The 18104-nt window shown below is 39.8% G+C and overlaps 1 protein-coding gene across 1 annotated transcript in view; it reads right to left on the reverse strand.

Annotated features, from left to right (window-relative positions):
- DRG2 (developmentally regulated GTP binding protein 2) overlaps window positions 1-18104 on the reverse strand; it is a 100484-nt gene that overhangs the window by 41027 nt on the left and 41353 nt on the right. The window contains exons 3-6 of the mRNA XM_078665188.1: window positions 11235-11324; window positions 10071-10131; window positions 7943-8033; window positions 4676-4748 (exon numbers count right to left, since the gene is read on the reverse strand). Of these exons, the coding sequence (XP_078521314.1) occupies window positions 4676-4748; window positions 7943-8033; window positions 10071-10131; window positions 11235-11324 (315 nt within the window). The remainder of the gene's footprint in view (window positions 1-4675; window positions 4749-7942; window positions 8034-10070; window positions 10132-11234; window positions 11325-18104) is intronic.

Here is an 18104-nt window from a genome sequence, read left to right on the forward strand (position 1 = left end):
CTTTTAATTATTTCGCCGAGTTTTTCGAAATCGGCGATAATACACCAAGGGGCAGCATCATCATCAAGGCAGCGGAATAACTCTTCAGAACCAGCTCCCACTATTTTCCGCAACAATTTATCAGAATTATCCCCACACCATTTGATCCTAATACCATTTTGCCTGCAAGGGGTAATTTCATCAATAATTCTACGCTTAAGTGTGGGCATAGTCCCCCAGATAGAAGTCGACATAGTAATGGCATTGTGATCACTAAAACCAAAATCAACAATGGTAGGAACGGCACAGAGTGGAGCGATATGCACCGAGATCAGCAGATGATCTATAACGGTGGCGGCGTTCCTCCCTACGAAAGTCGGCACAATATTACCCTCTTTATCCACAGCAGGTTGAATGATTAACAAATCAAAATTTAGGGTGTATGAATAAAATGGGCCCGATACTCCCCATTAACCCCATCAAACCCACATACATTTGTGAATGAGTAGGGACAGGTTCGAATATTAAAATCCCCTCCCCAGACAATATCATAAGGATTATGAATATCCCTACAAATTTTCCTGACAGCTGACTCAAGTTCATTTATAAAATGGGTACTAATGGCGTCAAACATATTATTGTAGTGATTAATTAACAAGGTGTCACGGCCCCCTCTTTGTTCCAACCATAGTATTTGTGAATGGAATCCCACAATAGAATGGGATTTCACACGTACTGGGAAGTTGACAGACAATAGAGTTACGAGCCCACCTTTTTCCCTACCCATAATATACTCTTGCGCTGGACAGTTATACCCTAGTCTTTTGGGGTCTACCAGTGGCTCCTGTGGATCATAACAACACAATTCTAAACAACACTTGATTTCTCATGAAAGTACTGGTGCCACTTGAGGCTTAAGCCTCATGTATGAAAAATCCTACAGTTCAGATGTTCACCCACATTTTTTTTCATTATTCATGCCTGCAGGATTTTTGCTTTTTAACCGCATCGGTGCGGCGCATTTTCCCGCTGTGCGCTGAAGATTTGAAAATCCCGCGGTTCATGACGAGCTCAGCTCGTCATGAGCGTACGAGAGGTGTACCTCATGACGAGCTGAGCTCGTCATCACCGTCGAAGGTGTTAAGTCTATGAGATATCTCGATTCTAATGTACTCTGAGCCTAGGTACAATCTCCACTGCCCTCTGGGATTTCTTAGAATACCATCTATTCCAAAAATGAATTAATAACCCTGGTTTATTTGGATGCCAGTATTTGAAATAATGGGCAACTGAATATGTTGAATCTTGCTTTCTTATGGCCAGCAAATATTTCACTACCCACTCCTTCAGTGAATCTTTTAAGATAGGGCAATACATGCCACTGAACAAATAGTAATCAGCAAGATTTTGATATTCCGGGACATTCTGGGGTAGACCGTGCGGAATCTGGTCCTTAAAAGTAATTTTGTTAAGTTTAAAGACTGCTTCTATGAACCGCTTCAGGGTACCTGTGTCGGTGCACATGTGTCCTGAAGATAGTGATCTTATTTATACATGGGGCCATTTGAGCAGAAACATCTACAATGAAGTAGACCTCCTCTCTGAGAATGTGACTTCCTGGTCTAGAGGACACCATTTTTATCTTGACCGGTGATATTGAAATACTAGAAGTTCTGGTTTTCAGAACTTGTTTGAATAACCTTCAATTTACAGCCAAACTAAGAAAAAGTAATTAATTCTTAGACATCTGAATATACAAGGTTGAATTCAGAATGTATGCAGAATTATTTACCAAACCTACCTCCTGAAATAATTAGTTCCTCTATACTAGCTTTCATCCCAAATCTCAAAGGCAGCATCCCCCATCAGAACAGTTACCCCACCTTATAAAAAGGTACTGTACAGCCATGCACACTTACTTAAAACATGGAAAGCTTTTGAAAGAGGAACGGCTGATAAGAGGATATTCTAGTTATACTGTCCCTACAAAAGTTGTACATACTGCAGCCAGGATTTTATGTTTGTATCCAAGATCAACAGAGATACGCAGGATAAAATAGTTTGCGGTATTCTCCTTTCCACATTATCAATACATTAAGAAATTTGATAAATTCTAAGTGGCATATTTTAAAAACATTTTTCTTGGCAGTTGGAAAGACCACTTTTTTTGCATTATGCAGAAACAAGAACATAAGAGAAACACGTACACATCACAGAAAAAGAAAGGGCCTCTCAAGCCACATAGTATAGTTTACCCAGTACAAAAAAACACTTTTGACTGTGGTTCCTCCCATGCTACCGAGGCAGCACTGGTCAGTTATTTTGTGGAGCTAGGTGAAAGGAAGTAATAACGGACTTACATTCCTTACTGTGGAACAAATAATATTATATCATCAATTCTCTGTCCATGTACTACAGGCCGACAGTTTATTAAACATTGCATGTGAGACAAGGTGACTTCAACAAGTAACCAACTCGGCAGGTTCCCAATTCTATAAGCGTACATATCGATTAGAAGTACCTCGCTCTGCCACCGTACAAATAGAGTACTGTTTTATGTAAGCTTCTTTCTGTCCCCATATGAATGTTCATCTTGCCCGCAAGCAGAGTTTTATTTAATTCAACTACAAAAAGAGTGGTAGTTTGACACGGGTTTGTCTTCTAATCTTATTGGAAGCATTCTATTTCCATTTGAGTATAAGAGTTTCATAATATGAAAGAAAGCTTGAATAACATCTAATAGCTGTAAAGAAATCCTTCTTGGAAGACATCCTTAAATACATTAACCCGTTTGTTGCGTGCGTCGGCCAAGGCCGTCGCCAGCACTACCTCCGTTGGCCGACGCGGCCCCGCCCGCGCATGGAAAGTCCGCACAGCGGCGAATTATGTGCCACGCTTAAGGGGTTATGGTATAAATTCATACAGCAGAGCATAGCACATTTAAAAGTGTACAATTTATGTGCTTGCAGGATCTTTCACAATGTACTAAGTAATATTGTGGGAGGCACAATATTTGCAACGAGCACGCCCTAAAACATATTGAGTGTTTACATTTGCAAAAACAACAGAGGTGCTGGCTGCACTGTTTGAAACCGCTGCCACCTTTTCTGTATGACATACCTTAAGGTATGAACGCCTACGTGTATGGGTTAGAGTAATGGAGCATTTCTGTTAAATTTCCAATGGAGATTTTTTTAAATGTCAACATTTCTGTTGATATTTTTTTTTCAATAACTTGAGGTAAAAGACAACATGGGATACAGTTATGCATGAGCCCCGCAATGATCAGAAAGCTTAGAAAAACGGACTAGGATTGTTTGATAAATCTGCAGAGAATGTTGACCTTCGATGCAACTGAGAGGTTTGCAATATTTAACTATGTGACATTGCAACAACTATATGTTTTATATGAAGACTTATTAATTGAATATTCTCTCTTCTAATAGTAATGGTTTTATGTAAAAAAACAATTGCATTATAAGTATATCTATTTATGTTACCAATGTTAAGTGCTAGACAAATTGCTATTTGCTAGAATTAACATGGGATTAATTGTCCATTTCTGCATCAGTGAAGAAAGTTTGTATATATGTATTCATATTTACGGTACATGAGCTCACCAATAAAATGAGCATATAGGTCTACATTAATAATAATGATGATCTGTATATATGTGCTTATAGACTGTCATATGAATGTTTCTTTATATTTGCATGTTTATATAATTCTGTTATTTGATGATACTAGATGTCTCCAACTACTAGCTGAAAAAAAAATTCTATGTCCTGAAGAAAGTGACTATCTACATCTACAGCCCAATTTGTGGGACACTGTTTTTAATACCCTACGTACTGCCTCATGACCTAATACCAGTATGAAGATACCATTTGGATCACTTTTGATGATTGACTTTTGTAGCACGTACATAAATGTTTTTAATGTTTATTTTCATTGTTTTATATTTCTCCAAAAATAACGATTTATGGGATTTTAAAGTATGTATGTATGCAATTTGTTTCCAATACAAAGTGGATTAATAAATGATTGACCTTTTAAAGAATATTCACAAAATAGTAAAAAAAAAAAGAAAAAAAAAGAAATCTCTGTTTTTGACCTGCAGATTACTAAGGTATAATAATTAGTTCACAAAGGTGTGGATTTTAGTGTGTACATGGTTTATGTAGTGTGACAGTTACTTGTAGCGTTTACCTGTATTTCCTTATACTAGGGCTATTCTTTTGTGGTTGTTGAACAGACATTACTAAAATTGGTGTGGCTGGCATGGGTCAATACATATGATGCAAGGATTTGTGAAGCCTGAAGGAAAGAGACTCGTATCATATGAATCAAGAAGAGTTCAAGATTTAGCAGTGAAAGGAGATCAAAAATACAATACACACGGAGTCCCTTCAATTGTTTCAACTCAATCACCACTGAAAACATTCAGGGGATGCAGCATATATCAATTCATTTGTATTAGTAACTTTTCTTATTGATCTCTATTATTACAGCCAAAAAACAACTTCATGTAACGTTTAGGTTTTTTAATATTGAAATAGTTATTACAAATATACAAGAGGTATATACCAACTTGTAATCCATCTTTCAACAATTAAACCAGTCAGCATAAACCTTTTTATTCTCAGTGAGATAGAAAACAATTAGCATTCAACGGTGCCCAACATAATATTTTTACCTTGTAATAGATGTTCGGTTTTGGTTTGTTCAGCCGAATTCCAACAGATTCCAACTCCTTTTCCAGTAACTCCCTGCAGAGAATGACAGTGAATTAGAGCTTAGGATGTGATATGAGCAAAGACGCAAAAGCCGCTCTTCACAATGGATGGGAAAAGTTCAGATGTGAATTAGATGTGGATAATCGCTAACACTGGATCATGAAAAGGCTCCGTAGAGGAAAAGGGTCTACTGACAGATTCTGTAACCTTAAAATAAAAGTATTCATGAAATGTCTAAAAAACATGATGTTCGCTTATTCTTCACTGCACTCACACCTTTAATGACTAGACTACTCTTGAACAATTTTGAGGATTAAGTACATAGCATGTGTTTAAATCATCTCAATGATATAGTCCCTACTTACAACCCATTCTGGTCCTTAAGGTCTGAAACTTCTGTCTGGACACTGAGGGCCTTAAGTGCTGTACAATTCATCATAGCTCAACTACTAACGTCACTCATTACATTTGAGGCTGTGAGGCATTAGCAGATTTCCAAACCATGTCAGTCTCACATTTTGATAACAGAAATGTTGGGTCAATGAATGTATACTCCTGTCTCACGTTCCAGGGATGCCAGAGTAGATCAAAGAGAAAGACTTCTAAATGGTGCAAGTTCAATGGCACTCAAAGGGCAGAGACCTCGTCTGGCAGCCTTGATCAGGACGACTGAATAAAGCACTCCTACATCACGTGAAAACATGTGTGTCTTTCATTCTACATCTGGGCAACATTCTCTATACATTTCTAAGGAGCTGGGATGAGTTAAACACCATTGTAGCAGTAAATAAAAAACTTTAAACCTCAAGTTATGTGACATTTATGTTATATGCTATATTTATTCTGTTCTTTTGCAGCCAAAAATCGATGCGCATGTCACCTCACCATGCATCTTGCTGAGTAACGCTTCCCATCCCGAGAAACTTCCAGTATAGTAAAGTTATTGCCTTTGGCAAATGCCCAGGATTAACAGTGTATGCATTGCCCCACATGTCTCTAGTTCCAGAACCAAACTGTATTATGCAGTCGCTGTCCTCCCAGGACATCAAAAGCCGACTAAAAATCAAATCAGGCGATTGTTAAGCGCGACTACTCACCCGTAAGGGTCACAAGGCGCTGGGGGTGTGGGGACATCACATTTGTGCAGGGTTACTGGGTTAAACAGACTTGTCAGACAAGGCACACTTGTGTCAGTCCATTTTGTCCTACCAATACTATGGATCCTTAAGACATTTACACAGACACTAAATTGGAGATCTGTGTGCATAATAAGCAATAGGATCAGAAAAAAGACCTGCATCAGAGTGGTAAACCCACAGACCCACATATTGAAATGTGGATGTGGCTCACCTTCAAGCATTAGGCAATTTACCGTGAGCATCTTCAACTTATGGCACTTTCATGGGAAAAGAATATTGACTTCTAGTTCACATGGAGTCAAGATAGTTGGCAAATAAAGTATACCATCCTCGCGGCAAAAAGTACATCATGGAATACTAGATGTACAGAAGTACATCAGACTCGTATTGCGAGATGATGTGTTGACCATCCATATTTCTATTCCCTTTCCAAACCCCAATGTCTGAACCAGAAAAGCCAGCCGCTCCCTACACAACAATAACAAGGGTGAAAGGGGCGACAAACCCTTGTGAGGTGCCACACTTTACACTGCACTGGGACAAAAATCACTCAAACTGTGTGCATCTGCACCACCGGATGTGTGTACATAGGGTAAATCTAATTCACGACCGCCAGTCCATAGTTGATGGTATAACACTGCACATATGTACTCTCAAACCTGCATGCTAAAGGCTTTTTCCATATTGAAAGGCCCCTTCAGACATTTAACTATTCGCTGGTGCACTTGCATGTCATTGAAAAAGGCATCTGGGTGCCTTGCTTCTACACAGCAATCGGAGAGCTGCCCTGATATCAAACAAAGTTATAAGGCCCTTCCTACAGTTCAAGAGATCATCTAGGAATGAGGATTTCCTCAAGCAAGCCATAAACTTGATTGGCGTTAAGTGAGGGTTGGGATTAGGGGCAATTCCTTTACAATGTTGCTGGGGGACGCTACCCACGGGGACATGCATCTCAGGGTACTGGTAAATGGGCGTATTTGGTAGTGTGCAGGACAACACGATCAACCTAAAGCAAAAAGTCTGACATCAGCTACCAGCGACTCCGTTACATCCCACAACACGCCACCCTTAAAACTACAGCTATATCTTCTAGAGCGCAGAGTGCACAATATAATTGTGCAGGTAGCACACAGTCAAGAGGGATTGCTTTCTAACACCTTTGACCCTCGTTGTACACTTTGGTACCCAGGCTTTATGCACAGGATGTGCTATGTCAAGACTGAAATAAATAACTGCATTTAAAAAAAACACATGGCTATCACTGTAAGCAATAAATACGAATAAGGTTAAAATAAAATCACACCTCGTGATGGAAGCATGTTCTTCACATAGAAGGCAAAGGTTCCCTTTCTTTTCATTGTAAACAGAGGTCTGAGAAACATCTGATCAAAGAAAAGTCATTATGAATTTTAAAGTTCAAATGTAGATTAAGTCAAACCAATTGCCCAGAAAAACGTATCTTTTTTCCATTCTACTCAATGGGTAATGCTTTTCAATAAGCAACTGACAAGCTAAACTGTGTGATCAAATACAATTACCGATTGGGAATCCTTTGCCACGGCGGGAATAGTAATCATTTACTGGTGGCGTCTTTTCCCCTTTGAAACCTGGCTAGCTACAGTAAAACATCTTGCATGCTTCCCCTTAACACACTTTGAACCAGTGTGCCAATGGCATAAATGTTTTCAGAGAGCGCTATTGTGCTCGTTTTAATGTTATGTTTAGGTACTCCTACTGTTAAAATAATTGCAGCAACATCACCCACTTTAAATTGCACCAACATTACCCACTTATTATTGCTATCTAAAACTAAAATAATTCAACACTGCTCTTGATTCTCTGCACTGTAAACACCATTCTTTTACCATGAAAAAGACGTCTGTCACTTCTCGGTGTCCACCTGAGCAGTACATATTGCTTGAATTGGTAAAAACTGTGCCACAAACTTTACTGTATGCCTTAGCCTATTTTGCGCACACAGCCCCAGATGCATCATGCCAATCAATGTCTTTGCCCAAGCTCCCCAGGAGCATTCCACATGCAATCAATGGTTCCAGCTCCAGCACATCCTCTTTAGACACTGACCTCTGTACTTCTCCTTTGGTGGCATCCAGCATCATGATGACCACGTCTGCAGTTCTAGCCACAGCTATAACTTGACGACCTCTGCCTTTGCCTGTAAACAAGGATAAGCATCAGTGACACTGCGTGAGGACAGTCAATAGTAATATTGCAGAGAAGGAGCAATGGTATATCACAAAGACTGGCAGAAAGGAAATGCCAAAGTTTCTAACCATGTATTCAATTTGAGTTGATCAAAAAGCCTTGTAGCCTTCAGTCCCAACTATCTGCTTATGAAACACATCTGTAGGACAAGCCATGGCTACAGCCACCGGAGAAAGTAAGCCTGACTTCATACACTGTATGCAACATGCCTCAACTGGTGAACATTCCTGCTTTTTTTTATAAAGTTGTATATCCTTCGGCTATTTTACTGTTTTAAGTTTATTTAAAATGAGTATCCTCTTAAAAGAGCAATGCTTTACACAACAAATGGTTTTTCAAGCATCATTATTAGGGCTACAGATTTCTTGGTATTTATTGACATTTCCGTTCGTATTTATCCATATTTATTTTGAGCATATTTGATCTGTATTAGTTTGCGTTTAGTGCAAAAAATGAAGCTGCAATAGGTATATCTCCAGATTTATTTAACCGAAAAATCTTTATTCATGTTTGAATGTCCAATTGAGTTTAACCATTTACAGGACAAGGCAGTCATTTGAAACCATTTGCATTGTATAACAGCTGAAACAGCTGTACTGCTGAAGTTATTTAAGCTACATTAGGATAACCTTTAAATTTTTCACCTTTCTAAGCTGACAATCTGCAACGCTATTGACTTAGCACTCATGACTGACAATAGAGAGAGTAGTCTAAGAGTAAACCCATTTTCATGATTTATACATATGTAAAAATAAATAGACAGGAAAGTAGATGGTTTTCTGCCTGTATTTATCTGTAGAAATGGAAAATTGGGAGCCTTAATCATTACATGGGAATTCAGGGCTGTATTGAATACAGGAGAGAGATAACAGCACATAATTGGTTTCCATTGGAAAGGTGTGTGGGGGGGGGGGGGTGCTGATGATTTAGGTTCGAAAGAAGATTATGGCAGCTAATAACACATTGCAAATGTGATTTTAAATGGCAAGTGTGTGAGAAATTCATTGAGTTGTGCCATGTATCATGCCGAACACAAGACTTAAGTGGGTAAAATGGACAGTGTTCTTCAAGGACTGCCACACAGCCTGTTAGAATGTAGAAGTGGGGGCATGCATGCAGAGGTTAATTAGAATCCATGTGGTAAAGTTAACAAAATGTCCAGAGAACAAGTCATAGGGTAGGATGAATTTTAGATTGTTATAGAGGGGGGTGTACTCATGACAAGACTGCAGGCGAGAGATATGACAGGTGAAGGAGAGGGTCCAATTTTCAAATGCTTAAGGGGGACTGGCCAAAACAAGGGTCATAGTGCAGCAGTCGCTGCTGAAAATAAAATCTCTTTTTTAGCAGAATTTGGCTGAAAACCATGGGCCGTCTGCTAATCAGCAAGTCAAAATACCAGACAAACGGAGGAGGAGACAGAGGTGGTAAGGAGAAATATAGTTTAGTGGTTAGCATATAAATTATATGAAAAGCAAAAAAAGTAGATATTATTAAGGCTATACAGAGGAAGAATTAAGAGACCATATACTGGGGGGGGAGATATTTACAGGCCGGGGAAGTATAGTGGTAGGTGGCAAGAAGGAGTGTAAAAAAAAGTGAAAGATTTAGGAAGCAAGAAAATACCTATTTTACAGTAAAGTCAGAGACTAAGTGGCAAGAATTGATACAAGATTGGACAAATTAATTGGGTTGAATGCTGAACATAAATTTTAGAATATAAGGAGATGCAATTTTGGTGGCTGAGGTAACAACGTGGGAATCATTGGCGACTGCAGTTTCCATAGTGTGGCTAGCTCAGAAACAAGACTGGAGTGATGAGGGCACATGGAAAGGATAGAAGTATGGCAATTGGAAAGTGGGTGTTTATGTCTGTTATAAGAAGCAAACCTCAGAAATAGTGATATTTGAGGAGATGAAGTGCCAGCCATTACCATTTTTAGTAGCAGCAGAGCTGAAAAAGGAGAAATACAACTCTATAACTAACCTTGTGAAGCGCCTTCAATGATTCCTGGGAGATCGAGAAGCTGAATATTCGCCCCTTTGTACTGAAATAAAGATATGAGGACCCAGCGGGTTAGTAAATCTTTATCACCTATCTTTCCAATAACAATCTCTGAAGCACCTGGCAACACTGATTGGAAGATCTATACAACATATCAAGAATAGGGTACCCTGTTTTATTGTATTAATTGTTTTTAACAATTCCTCCTGTATTTATTTATATTGATTTTTGGCCATTTTTTTTAGTAAATTTGTATATTTCCACATTTAACTGATAAACATGTAGTCATACTATGATGCCAGTCACATTTTACCAAATTAAGCAGCCAAATATAGCAAAACACTACACCGACAGGTAAATATTACCAGTATATACAAATATATGTTAACATATGCCTGTTTTTAAGGAATCTCACTCTGTTTTTGCATCCTAATGGTGTCTATCTGCTTAGCAGTTGGTCTGGAATTCATGAAGGACAACAAGGAGAGTCACTCACAAGAAGCACAATTTTCAGTATTTTTCAGATTTTAAAAATAAATACAGACGGGAAATATATTGTTTTCGGTCTGCATTTATCTGTAAGAATCAGTAAAAATGGAAGCCTTAATCAAGAAGCGAGGAATAAACAACCTTTCAAGGGATTGCTGCTCTGATGTATGGACTAAAAGCTATAGTTGGAGCGAAATATTCAAGATGTTCTAAGAGTACAACTTTATGTATCACTTCTGTTTTTCTTCAAATCCCTTTCCCTTAGGGCGAGCCGATATCCTAAATAAGGAGACACCAGCTGTACCTTTTTTTCTATTTTAAATCTTTTTTTTACATTTTAAATCCACAAAATTTACAACAGGGTGCACTTAGTACTGATTTACAGTTCTCAACTGAGCATTTTTAGATCATAACATACTTTGTTGAATGCATGACTCCCACCAACAGCCTCTCATTCCACTTCCCTCCTCGCCTCCCCCCAAATGTTCATTATTCACAGCTTGTGTCATATTTTTTGTAATAGCGCAACTGTGTTGACCACTCAATGCATCATATGTTCTTCATGCAATTGTCACAGCCCTCCTTTGCTTTCATGTACAGAGAACTGTGGCAGCTGTACCTTGAATGCAGAAACCCAAAGAGATGATTCCAGCTTACCTCAATGACTCCTGGAATACAGGTGAGAGTTGTGAACTCATACGAGGCTGCCTCACTGGCCGTGGAGGTCATCAAGCTGAGGAACGTGGACTGAAAGACAAAACAATATGCCACTGATTAACATACCAATGTGATATGGGTAAGGAATACGAGAAATCAAGTGCCTCACACAGTGGTAAATACACTTAAAAGTAAATAATAAATAGACCACATGAGCAAAGGTCAAAGACCCTTGTGTCAACTCTAGATGTACGCATAAGGACAATATAAAGTTTTTAAAGAAAATTAGTAAAGGGCACTGCTTTGTCTTTTTTTTTAATACTAGATACAAAACAGAAGATGGTACAGTATATACAGCGGGTGCAGGTGGGGCCACAAAACCCTGGCAGGCAATGCAGCAGTGAAGCAATAAGTTCTAAATGTGTCTTTTTTTCAAAGAGGAGACAACACAGAAGTAAAATTAAGGCCAATGCAAAATGGTTATGTGAAGATGATCGTGGGATTTCCACAAGTAGTTATCAAATCCAAAACATGATATGTCATGCATGACCAAGATCTTTATATGTTTATGGGGACTCCTCTGCCCCTAACTGACCGCTTTCCGGTGTTGAACACCTGTACATCCCTTTGAACAATGTTGTTCTAATGCATGGCTTTTCAAGGGGAAGCTCGGGAGCTACTGGTAATTCGCCAGTTCCCTGGAAGTAACTCCATGAAGCGGAGCACTGCACATAAATCAGGTGGTCTACACTAGCCATATTTAGAAGGTTACTTTGCAGAAACAAAGGCAAAATTGTCTGAGAGAGCCAACCCAAAATGAAAAGTGCATATTTAATAAAAAATAATGTTTCTTGAGAAATTGATATGTTGATGTATTAAAACAAAAGGATTGAAAATCTAAAACCTATTTAAATTGCTCCTTCAATGATAATTTATACTGTATTGTGAAGATTTCTAGCTTTTAGTATTTCCTTTGTGCCTGTGGACTGCTGTGACTCCCATTAGTCACTTGGAGGTATTTTATTATGATTAATCTTTTCCTGACATTGCGGTTAGTTACCCCTCTTATATATCGGGTTCTACTGAAATTGTCAAATGTTAAATATCATCCTGCCAAAATACGGTATCCAGAATATAGACTTCTACAGTATCAAAAAGGTAACTATATAAAAAGAGAAGTATAGATTAATGCATGTTCTTATTCGATCCATTTATCTTTAAGATTTATGTGTGGTTTAGGAAAGTAAATATATGTACTTTCATGATATTGTATTAGGCAGTATTATGGGTATGATATTGTAGTGTAGTTCCTATATTCCCAATAGGCTCTGCGCATTGGAATAACATAAACGGTAGTTTCGACGTAGGACTGAGATCGACTGGGTCTCTACTGAATATGTTAGACTTAATTATGAATGCCAGCTAGCTCAGAGGTCATTAGAAACTTTCTCGAGTAACCAGGAAGGTGTTAACTTTCCTGAATAGACAAGAAGGGATTAGTTTCTGACAACCGCATAAACATGACAACTTTGCTCCCTCCAGAATAAGGAGTATATCTCCAGAGTCGCGGAAACAATAGACCACTATTTTACTCAGTCAATCGTGCATGCTTAGTTTCACCAGAAGCGCAGAGAAATAGAGAGACTGGCGTTTTCAATAAAAGTGGTTATTTACTGAACAGTCTTCTTTCTCATGCAAGAGAAGTGAATTGCCAAAATTGCAATACTTGTCATAAAGTAAAGTACGTACAGTAAAAGGAGTATTATGAAATAATACTGTAAAAGCATTTATATGGTTTCTAAGCCATAAGATACTTAAAACGGATAAAATACATACAATGATAAAAGTTGACTAAACGTACTCAACTGGTGTTTCTAAAATACGCCTACCTCGGTGTACCTAACCTAAGCCTAGTATGTGGGAAGGAGTAAGTGAGATATAGTTTTGCCAAGAATCTGAATCAAGAATTCTCTAAGGATCTAATCAGCTCTGTACCTTGGTAATAGAATGAAGGAGGTCTTGTTTCTCTTTCTCAGGACTCGATCTCCCAGCAACCCGAAAGGGTGACTGGAAACAACGGAGCTAGATTTCTCGGCAGGAGAAAAGACAGCGTCTCTCTCAGTGCGTCAATGGGAGGGTCGGCTTCCTACGGCACTCGTTTTCCAGCAGGGCGTCGGGTAAGTAGATAGCCGATCTGCTCCAAACCACCGGGTGTTTGCTAAGGCAGATGCTGGTATATTTATACCTGGAAGGCGCCAAGTTTGACGTAAGGTTGGACATAAGACGTCACTAAGAACTCGCAGTTCTTTTAGGACTCCAGGAGTTCTTGGACAAATCAAAACAGAAGCAGGGGGAATTCCCGGGCTCCTGGAGGCGTGGTTTGTTTAAAGAACACGTTGTACTTTCTAGGAGTCTATGGGAGTAGCCTTGCCGTATTTGGACTCCATTGGCTATGACTAAATATGGATATGATTCTTATGCATTTATAAGGATATGATTTGTTATAACCACAAAAGGGCATGAATCGGGAATATTTAAATAGGGTCCTAGATACGTTCACAACACCCACTCCACGTATCATGTCCATCATTACTAAATACTAAGCAATACTAAACATATAACGATGCATGCGTTTTCCAACCCACCACATTTGAAATGGTATATACACGAAAGATGAGTATCATACTGTACGTTTTCAAGCAGAGGTAACATTCAGTTAATGCATATATGGTACGTTGGCTGAATGATTTGCGAAAATTACATTTATGAAATTGCTCTTAATACAGAAGAGAAGGTCGAGACCATTTCATCACATATTTATACAAGATTGTACATGTGCTAGAGTGAGTCAAAATATTGTCTCTAGAATTTCATAATATAAATCTTGTTCTCTAAGAATAGTTCTACCTTAAGCAGTGTACCATGTGCCAAAAAATTTTGGGAATGGAAAAAATTATTTTGCTTTCAGGGAAGAAAATTAGTTCCAAAGTTTCTAGCAGTTCGGTTTATCAAAAACTGAAGGCCGAATTCACAGTTCAGGGAATGCTGTGTGCTCAAAAGTTATTCTCGTTGTTAGGAGAGAACATTAACTCAGATAGGGTGGCAAAGAATTCATCTACAACAGTAGGTGAAAGTTCGACCAAGTTCGAAAAAGCAGAAATAGTGCTAATGTGAGAATCATTGCCATCATCGATGTCTGTATCAGCAATGTTCACAGAAGGTTGTACCTGTGTGCCGCTTTCATCGCGTACCTCACCATCACCTAATCGTAATGGTGAAGTCTCAACGAATGCAGTCATCAGAATAGGTAACCGTTCGGGACAACACGTAGCATGAGCCGTTACCGAACCAAGCAAAGTATCGATATCCATAGGTACTGTTGATGATAGTGTAAGACAGATGTCCAACACGCATTCTTCTCCGCATAGCAGGCATCGTAGAACAGGTAAGATGCAATCTTGCCCGATTGGTCTGAATGAGAGAAACCAGGTAGTATTCAGATCTCTTAGCTTCGCCAAGCCGAGCACCTTAGTAATTCTTTCTCGGTATCTTATCGCTAGGATCGTTTCTTCCATTGTTGCCTGGGTTTTGTCTGTGACTTGACTTGCCATATCGGAGCAGAAGGAACAAAAATAAAATTCCTGCTACGAGTCCCAAAAGAAGAGGCAGGCCGCCGAACACAGAGTGCACGAAATTCGGGAAGATGTTCAGGAATGCTTCAAAGGGTGCTAATAGTCCCGAAAAAATTGTCTTAAATACATGTGCGATGCCACTGGTATCTGACATGTTTAAGATTTGACCTAACATTTCTACGAAATGCACGGGGCAATTTGTCGATAATAGTGTATGTATCTCTGCCGCTGTCCTTGCAACTTGCAGATCATACGTCTCTTTGGACGAGGTTAAAGGCACAGTTGTCTGTAAAAGAATAGACTTCATTCTGCTTAAAGTATCAATTCGAATAGAAGAGATATTCAGAGAAGGCCATATTGCTGCCTCCTTGTCTGGTTTGCTGTTTGGATACAATACTTGCATACAGCAAATGACCCTGGAAGTAACGCTCACGAGATAGGCTATTCCTGGCACCATGCCACAACAGCTGTGGTCACTTATTATAACGTAGCTGCCGTTGGAAAGCTGTCTGAAAAAAGGCTCTATCTGTGTTGCAGGGGTGCCATGCAAGTGACCTGAAAGGTTGTTTGATGAACTTTCGCAGGCTCCATGCAAGTTAATATCTTGACACAGAAGTGTAGCGCTTAGTGAATTTTTACAGTTGTTTCCACTAAGAAATACTTCTTTTTTTTCCCTTCACTATAACATCTATGTGTATAAGGTAAATTCCAGGTTGACTTGATGTATCCTTTACCCAACCTTTCATACAGGCCTGCTGGTATATACTTTTGGCAATACTGAAACTGAAAAGTCGTTATCGGAATTGTAATTGTACTATGTATTATCCATTCAATGACAGGTCGTTCTGACATTGTCAATGGTAATTTTTCAATGCTCAGCACCGTATAGTCTGCTCCTTTTTGTGCCAAAGAGATTTGTTTATCTGCAAGGTTAAAAGATAGAAAATAATGACGTTGTGTTATTAGACGCCATGGCACGTAGCCTGAATGGAGGTTTTGCAACGTCCAGCCTAACTGTACAATAGAACTTAATTGGGACTGGCCATGTTGTAACATTAGCATATCCTGTTCTATTATATCAATAGCAGATGATACAATGCTGTCCAGTGAATACATTCTGGAGGACAGAGTCGTTAACCCATTGTCCACTACAGTGATTTTTCCAAATGAATACGATCAATTTCTCGTACTTTTTCAGCAGCGTATATACCGGCGTATATGAAACGTTTTAGACGCTGTTTGCGAGGTCCCAGTATGAAATCTCGCAAGTCAGCACCTTCTTTAAGTAAAGTCAAGTGTTGCTTAATTTCAGACAGTGTGGATTTCTGTAGTCATTCGAGACATAGCTTTCCTACACTGTATGTTGCAACTATCCCTGGATGTTGTCTCTGGGAATATCTTGGGTCTGGTCTGTTCAGTTTGAACCCCTGTCTTTTATTCAGGAATCTATTTTGACAGTTATTGGTATCTGTGGGCCAGATCAGCCATTTTCTCCAATCAGGATTTGTTCTGTTTTGGTGTACAACATGGGATACGTCTATCTCCACATCTGTAGTGCTATTACTATCAGGTATGGGCTTTGGAGTAGACGGTTTGTTTAAGTCTTTTATCTTGGCTAGTCCAAGACAGGTGGTTTGTTGAATGGTGTCATTCAGGAATATTATCTGTTCTGGGATCATGCAGGCTCTGAATAGTGATTCTAAACCTTGTACCTGCCAGTCTTTTTTACCCCAGATGGTTTTTTGTCTCAATGTTGTTTTTCCAAAATTCAAAACCAAATGTAGACATTTTTTCATAACATTTTTCAGAATAAATCAATTTAGTATTTGTCAACATGTTTTTCATTCCTGTCTTATTTAACATTCTAAAATAAAACGTTTCTGGATCAGTGATGTTAAACCCTGAGAAGTATGGCTATTTCTCATAAAATGTTTTCGAACTGCCTTTTGGCGGTGTTGAGTTTGAGTTTTAAATTATTTCTAAAGCGCGCGTACACCTGGCGGTTTCATGGCGCTACAGTCTGCTGATACCTCAGAGGGCGGGAGGGGGAGCAGAGGGGAGTTATTGTGGGAAGGCTTGTTGAAATAGGAAGGTTTTTAGTGCCTTTCTGAAGACAGAATATTGGGTTATGGATCGGAGGTGATCCAGCAGAGAATTCCAAAATATAGGGGCTAGTGTGGAAAATTTGGAGCCTCCCCATTTTTTGCGACGAAAACGGGGAACTGTCAACAGGTGTTGAGAGGAAGAGCACAGTTCCCTAGCGGGGGTGTAGGCATTAATCTCCGACGAGATAAAAGCAGGGGCAGAACCTAGTTGGGCCTGGAAGGTGATGCAGCCCATCTTGAACTGGGAACGTTCACGGATGGGGAGCCAATGCAATGATTTTAAAAGAGGGGTGACATGATGTGATTTGACTAAGTTAAAAACCAGGCGGGCGGCTTGGTTCTGGACCAGCTGTAGTCGCCGTACGCTATAGGCAGGCATGCCACAATATAGGGCATTTCCATAGTCTAAGCGGGAGACGACCATGGCTAATACAATAAGTTTTAGGGCAGTGAAGGAGAAGAAGCGGGAGACCTTGAGGATAGTGCGGAGTGAGAGAAAGGATGAGGACACCACTGAGCTCACCTGGGAGTGCAAAGTGAGTTGATCGTTGAGCTTGATACCAAGGGTTTTAACGGAGGACGAGGGTAAGGGGGGCAAGGGTAGAGGGCCAAAAGAGGGGGGACCAAGGACTGGTACAACCACCTGTCAGGACCAGTTCGGTTTTATCTGGGTTTAGTTTCAGGTGGTTGTAATTCATCCAGTCCCGGATGAAGATCATGGTGGATTGGAAGTTGGACTTAGAGTCAGAAGATGGTGAAAGGGAGAAGATGAGCTGGAGGTCGTCCGCATAATTATATACGGAAACCTCCATTTGCTGCAAAGAAAGATGAGGGGGGCTATATACAGATTTAAAAGTAGTGGGGAAAGAGAAGAGCCCTGAGGGACCCCGCAAAGGACCTTCCGTGGTTCGGCCGAGAAGTCGCACCGCTTGGGTGCGATCGCTTAGAAAGGAGGACAACCAGACCAAGGCCGAACTGCCGGCCCCAGCCGCCCCGACACGGGAAAGTAAGATGGAATGGTCCACCGTGTCGAAGGCGGCGGAGAGGTCGAGGAGGACCAGGGCTTGGGGGAGGTTGGTGTCCAAGCCTTCTCTGAGGTTGTCGAGGACCTACAACACAACAGCCTCAGTAGA

Source organism: Lissotriton helveticus, chromosome 10, assembly GCF_964261635.1.
Source record: "Lissotriton helveticus chromosome 10, aLisHel1.1, whole genome shotgun sequence".
Taxonomy (NCBI): domain Eukaryota; kingdom Metazoa; phylum Chordata; class Amphibia; order Caudata; family Salamandridae; genus Lissotriton; species Lissotriton helveticus.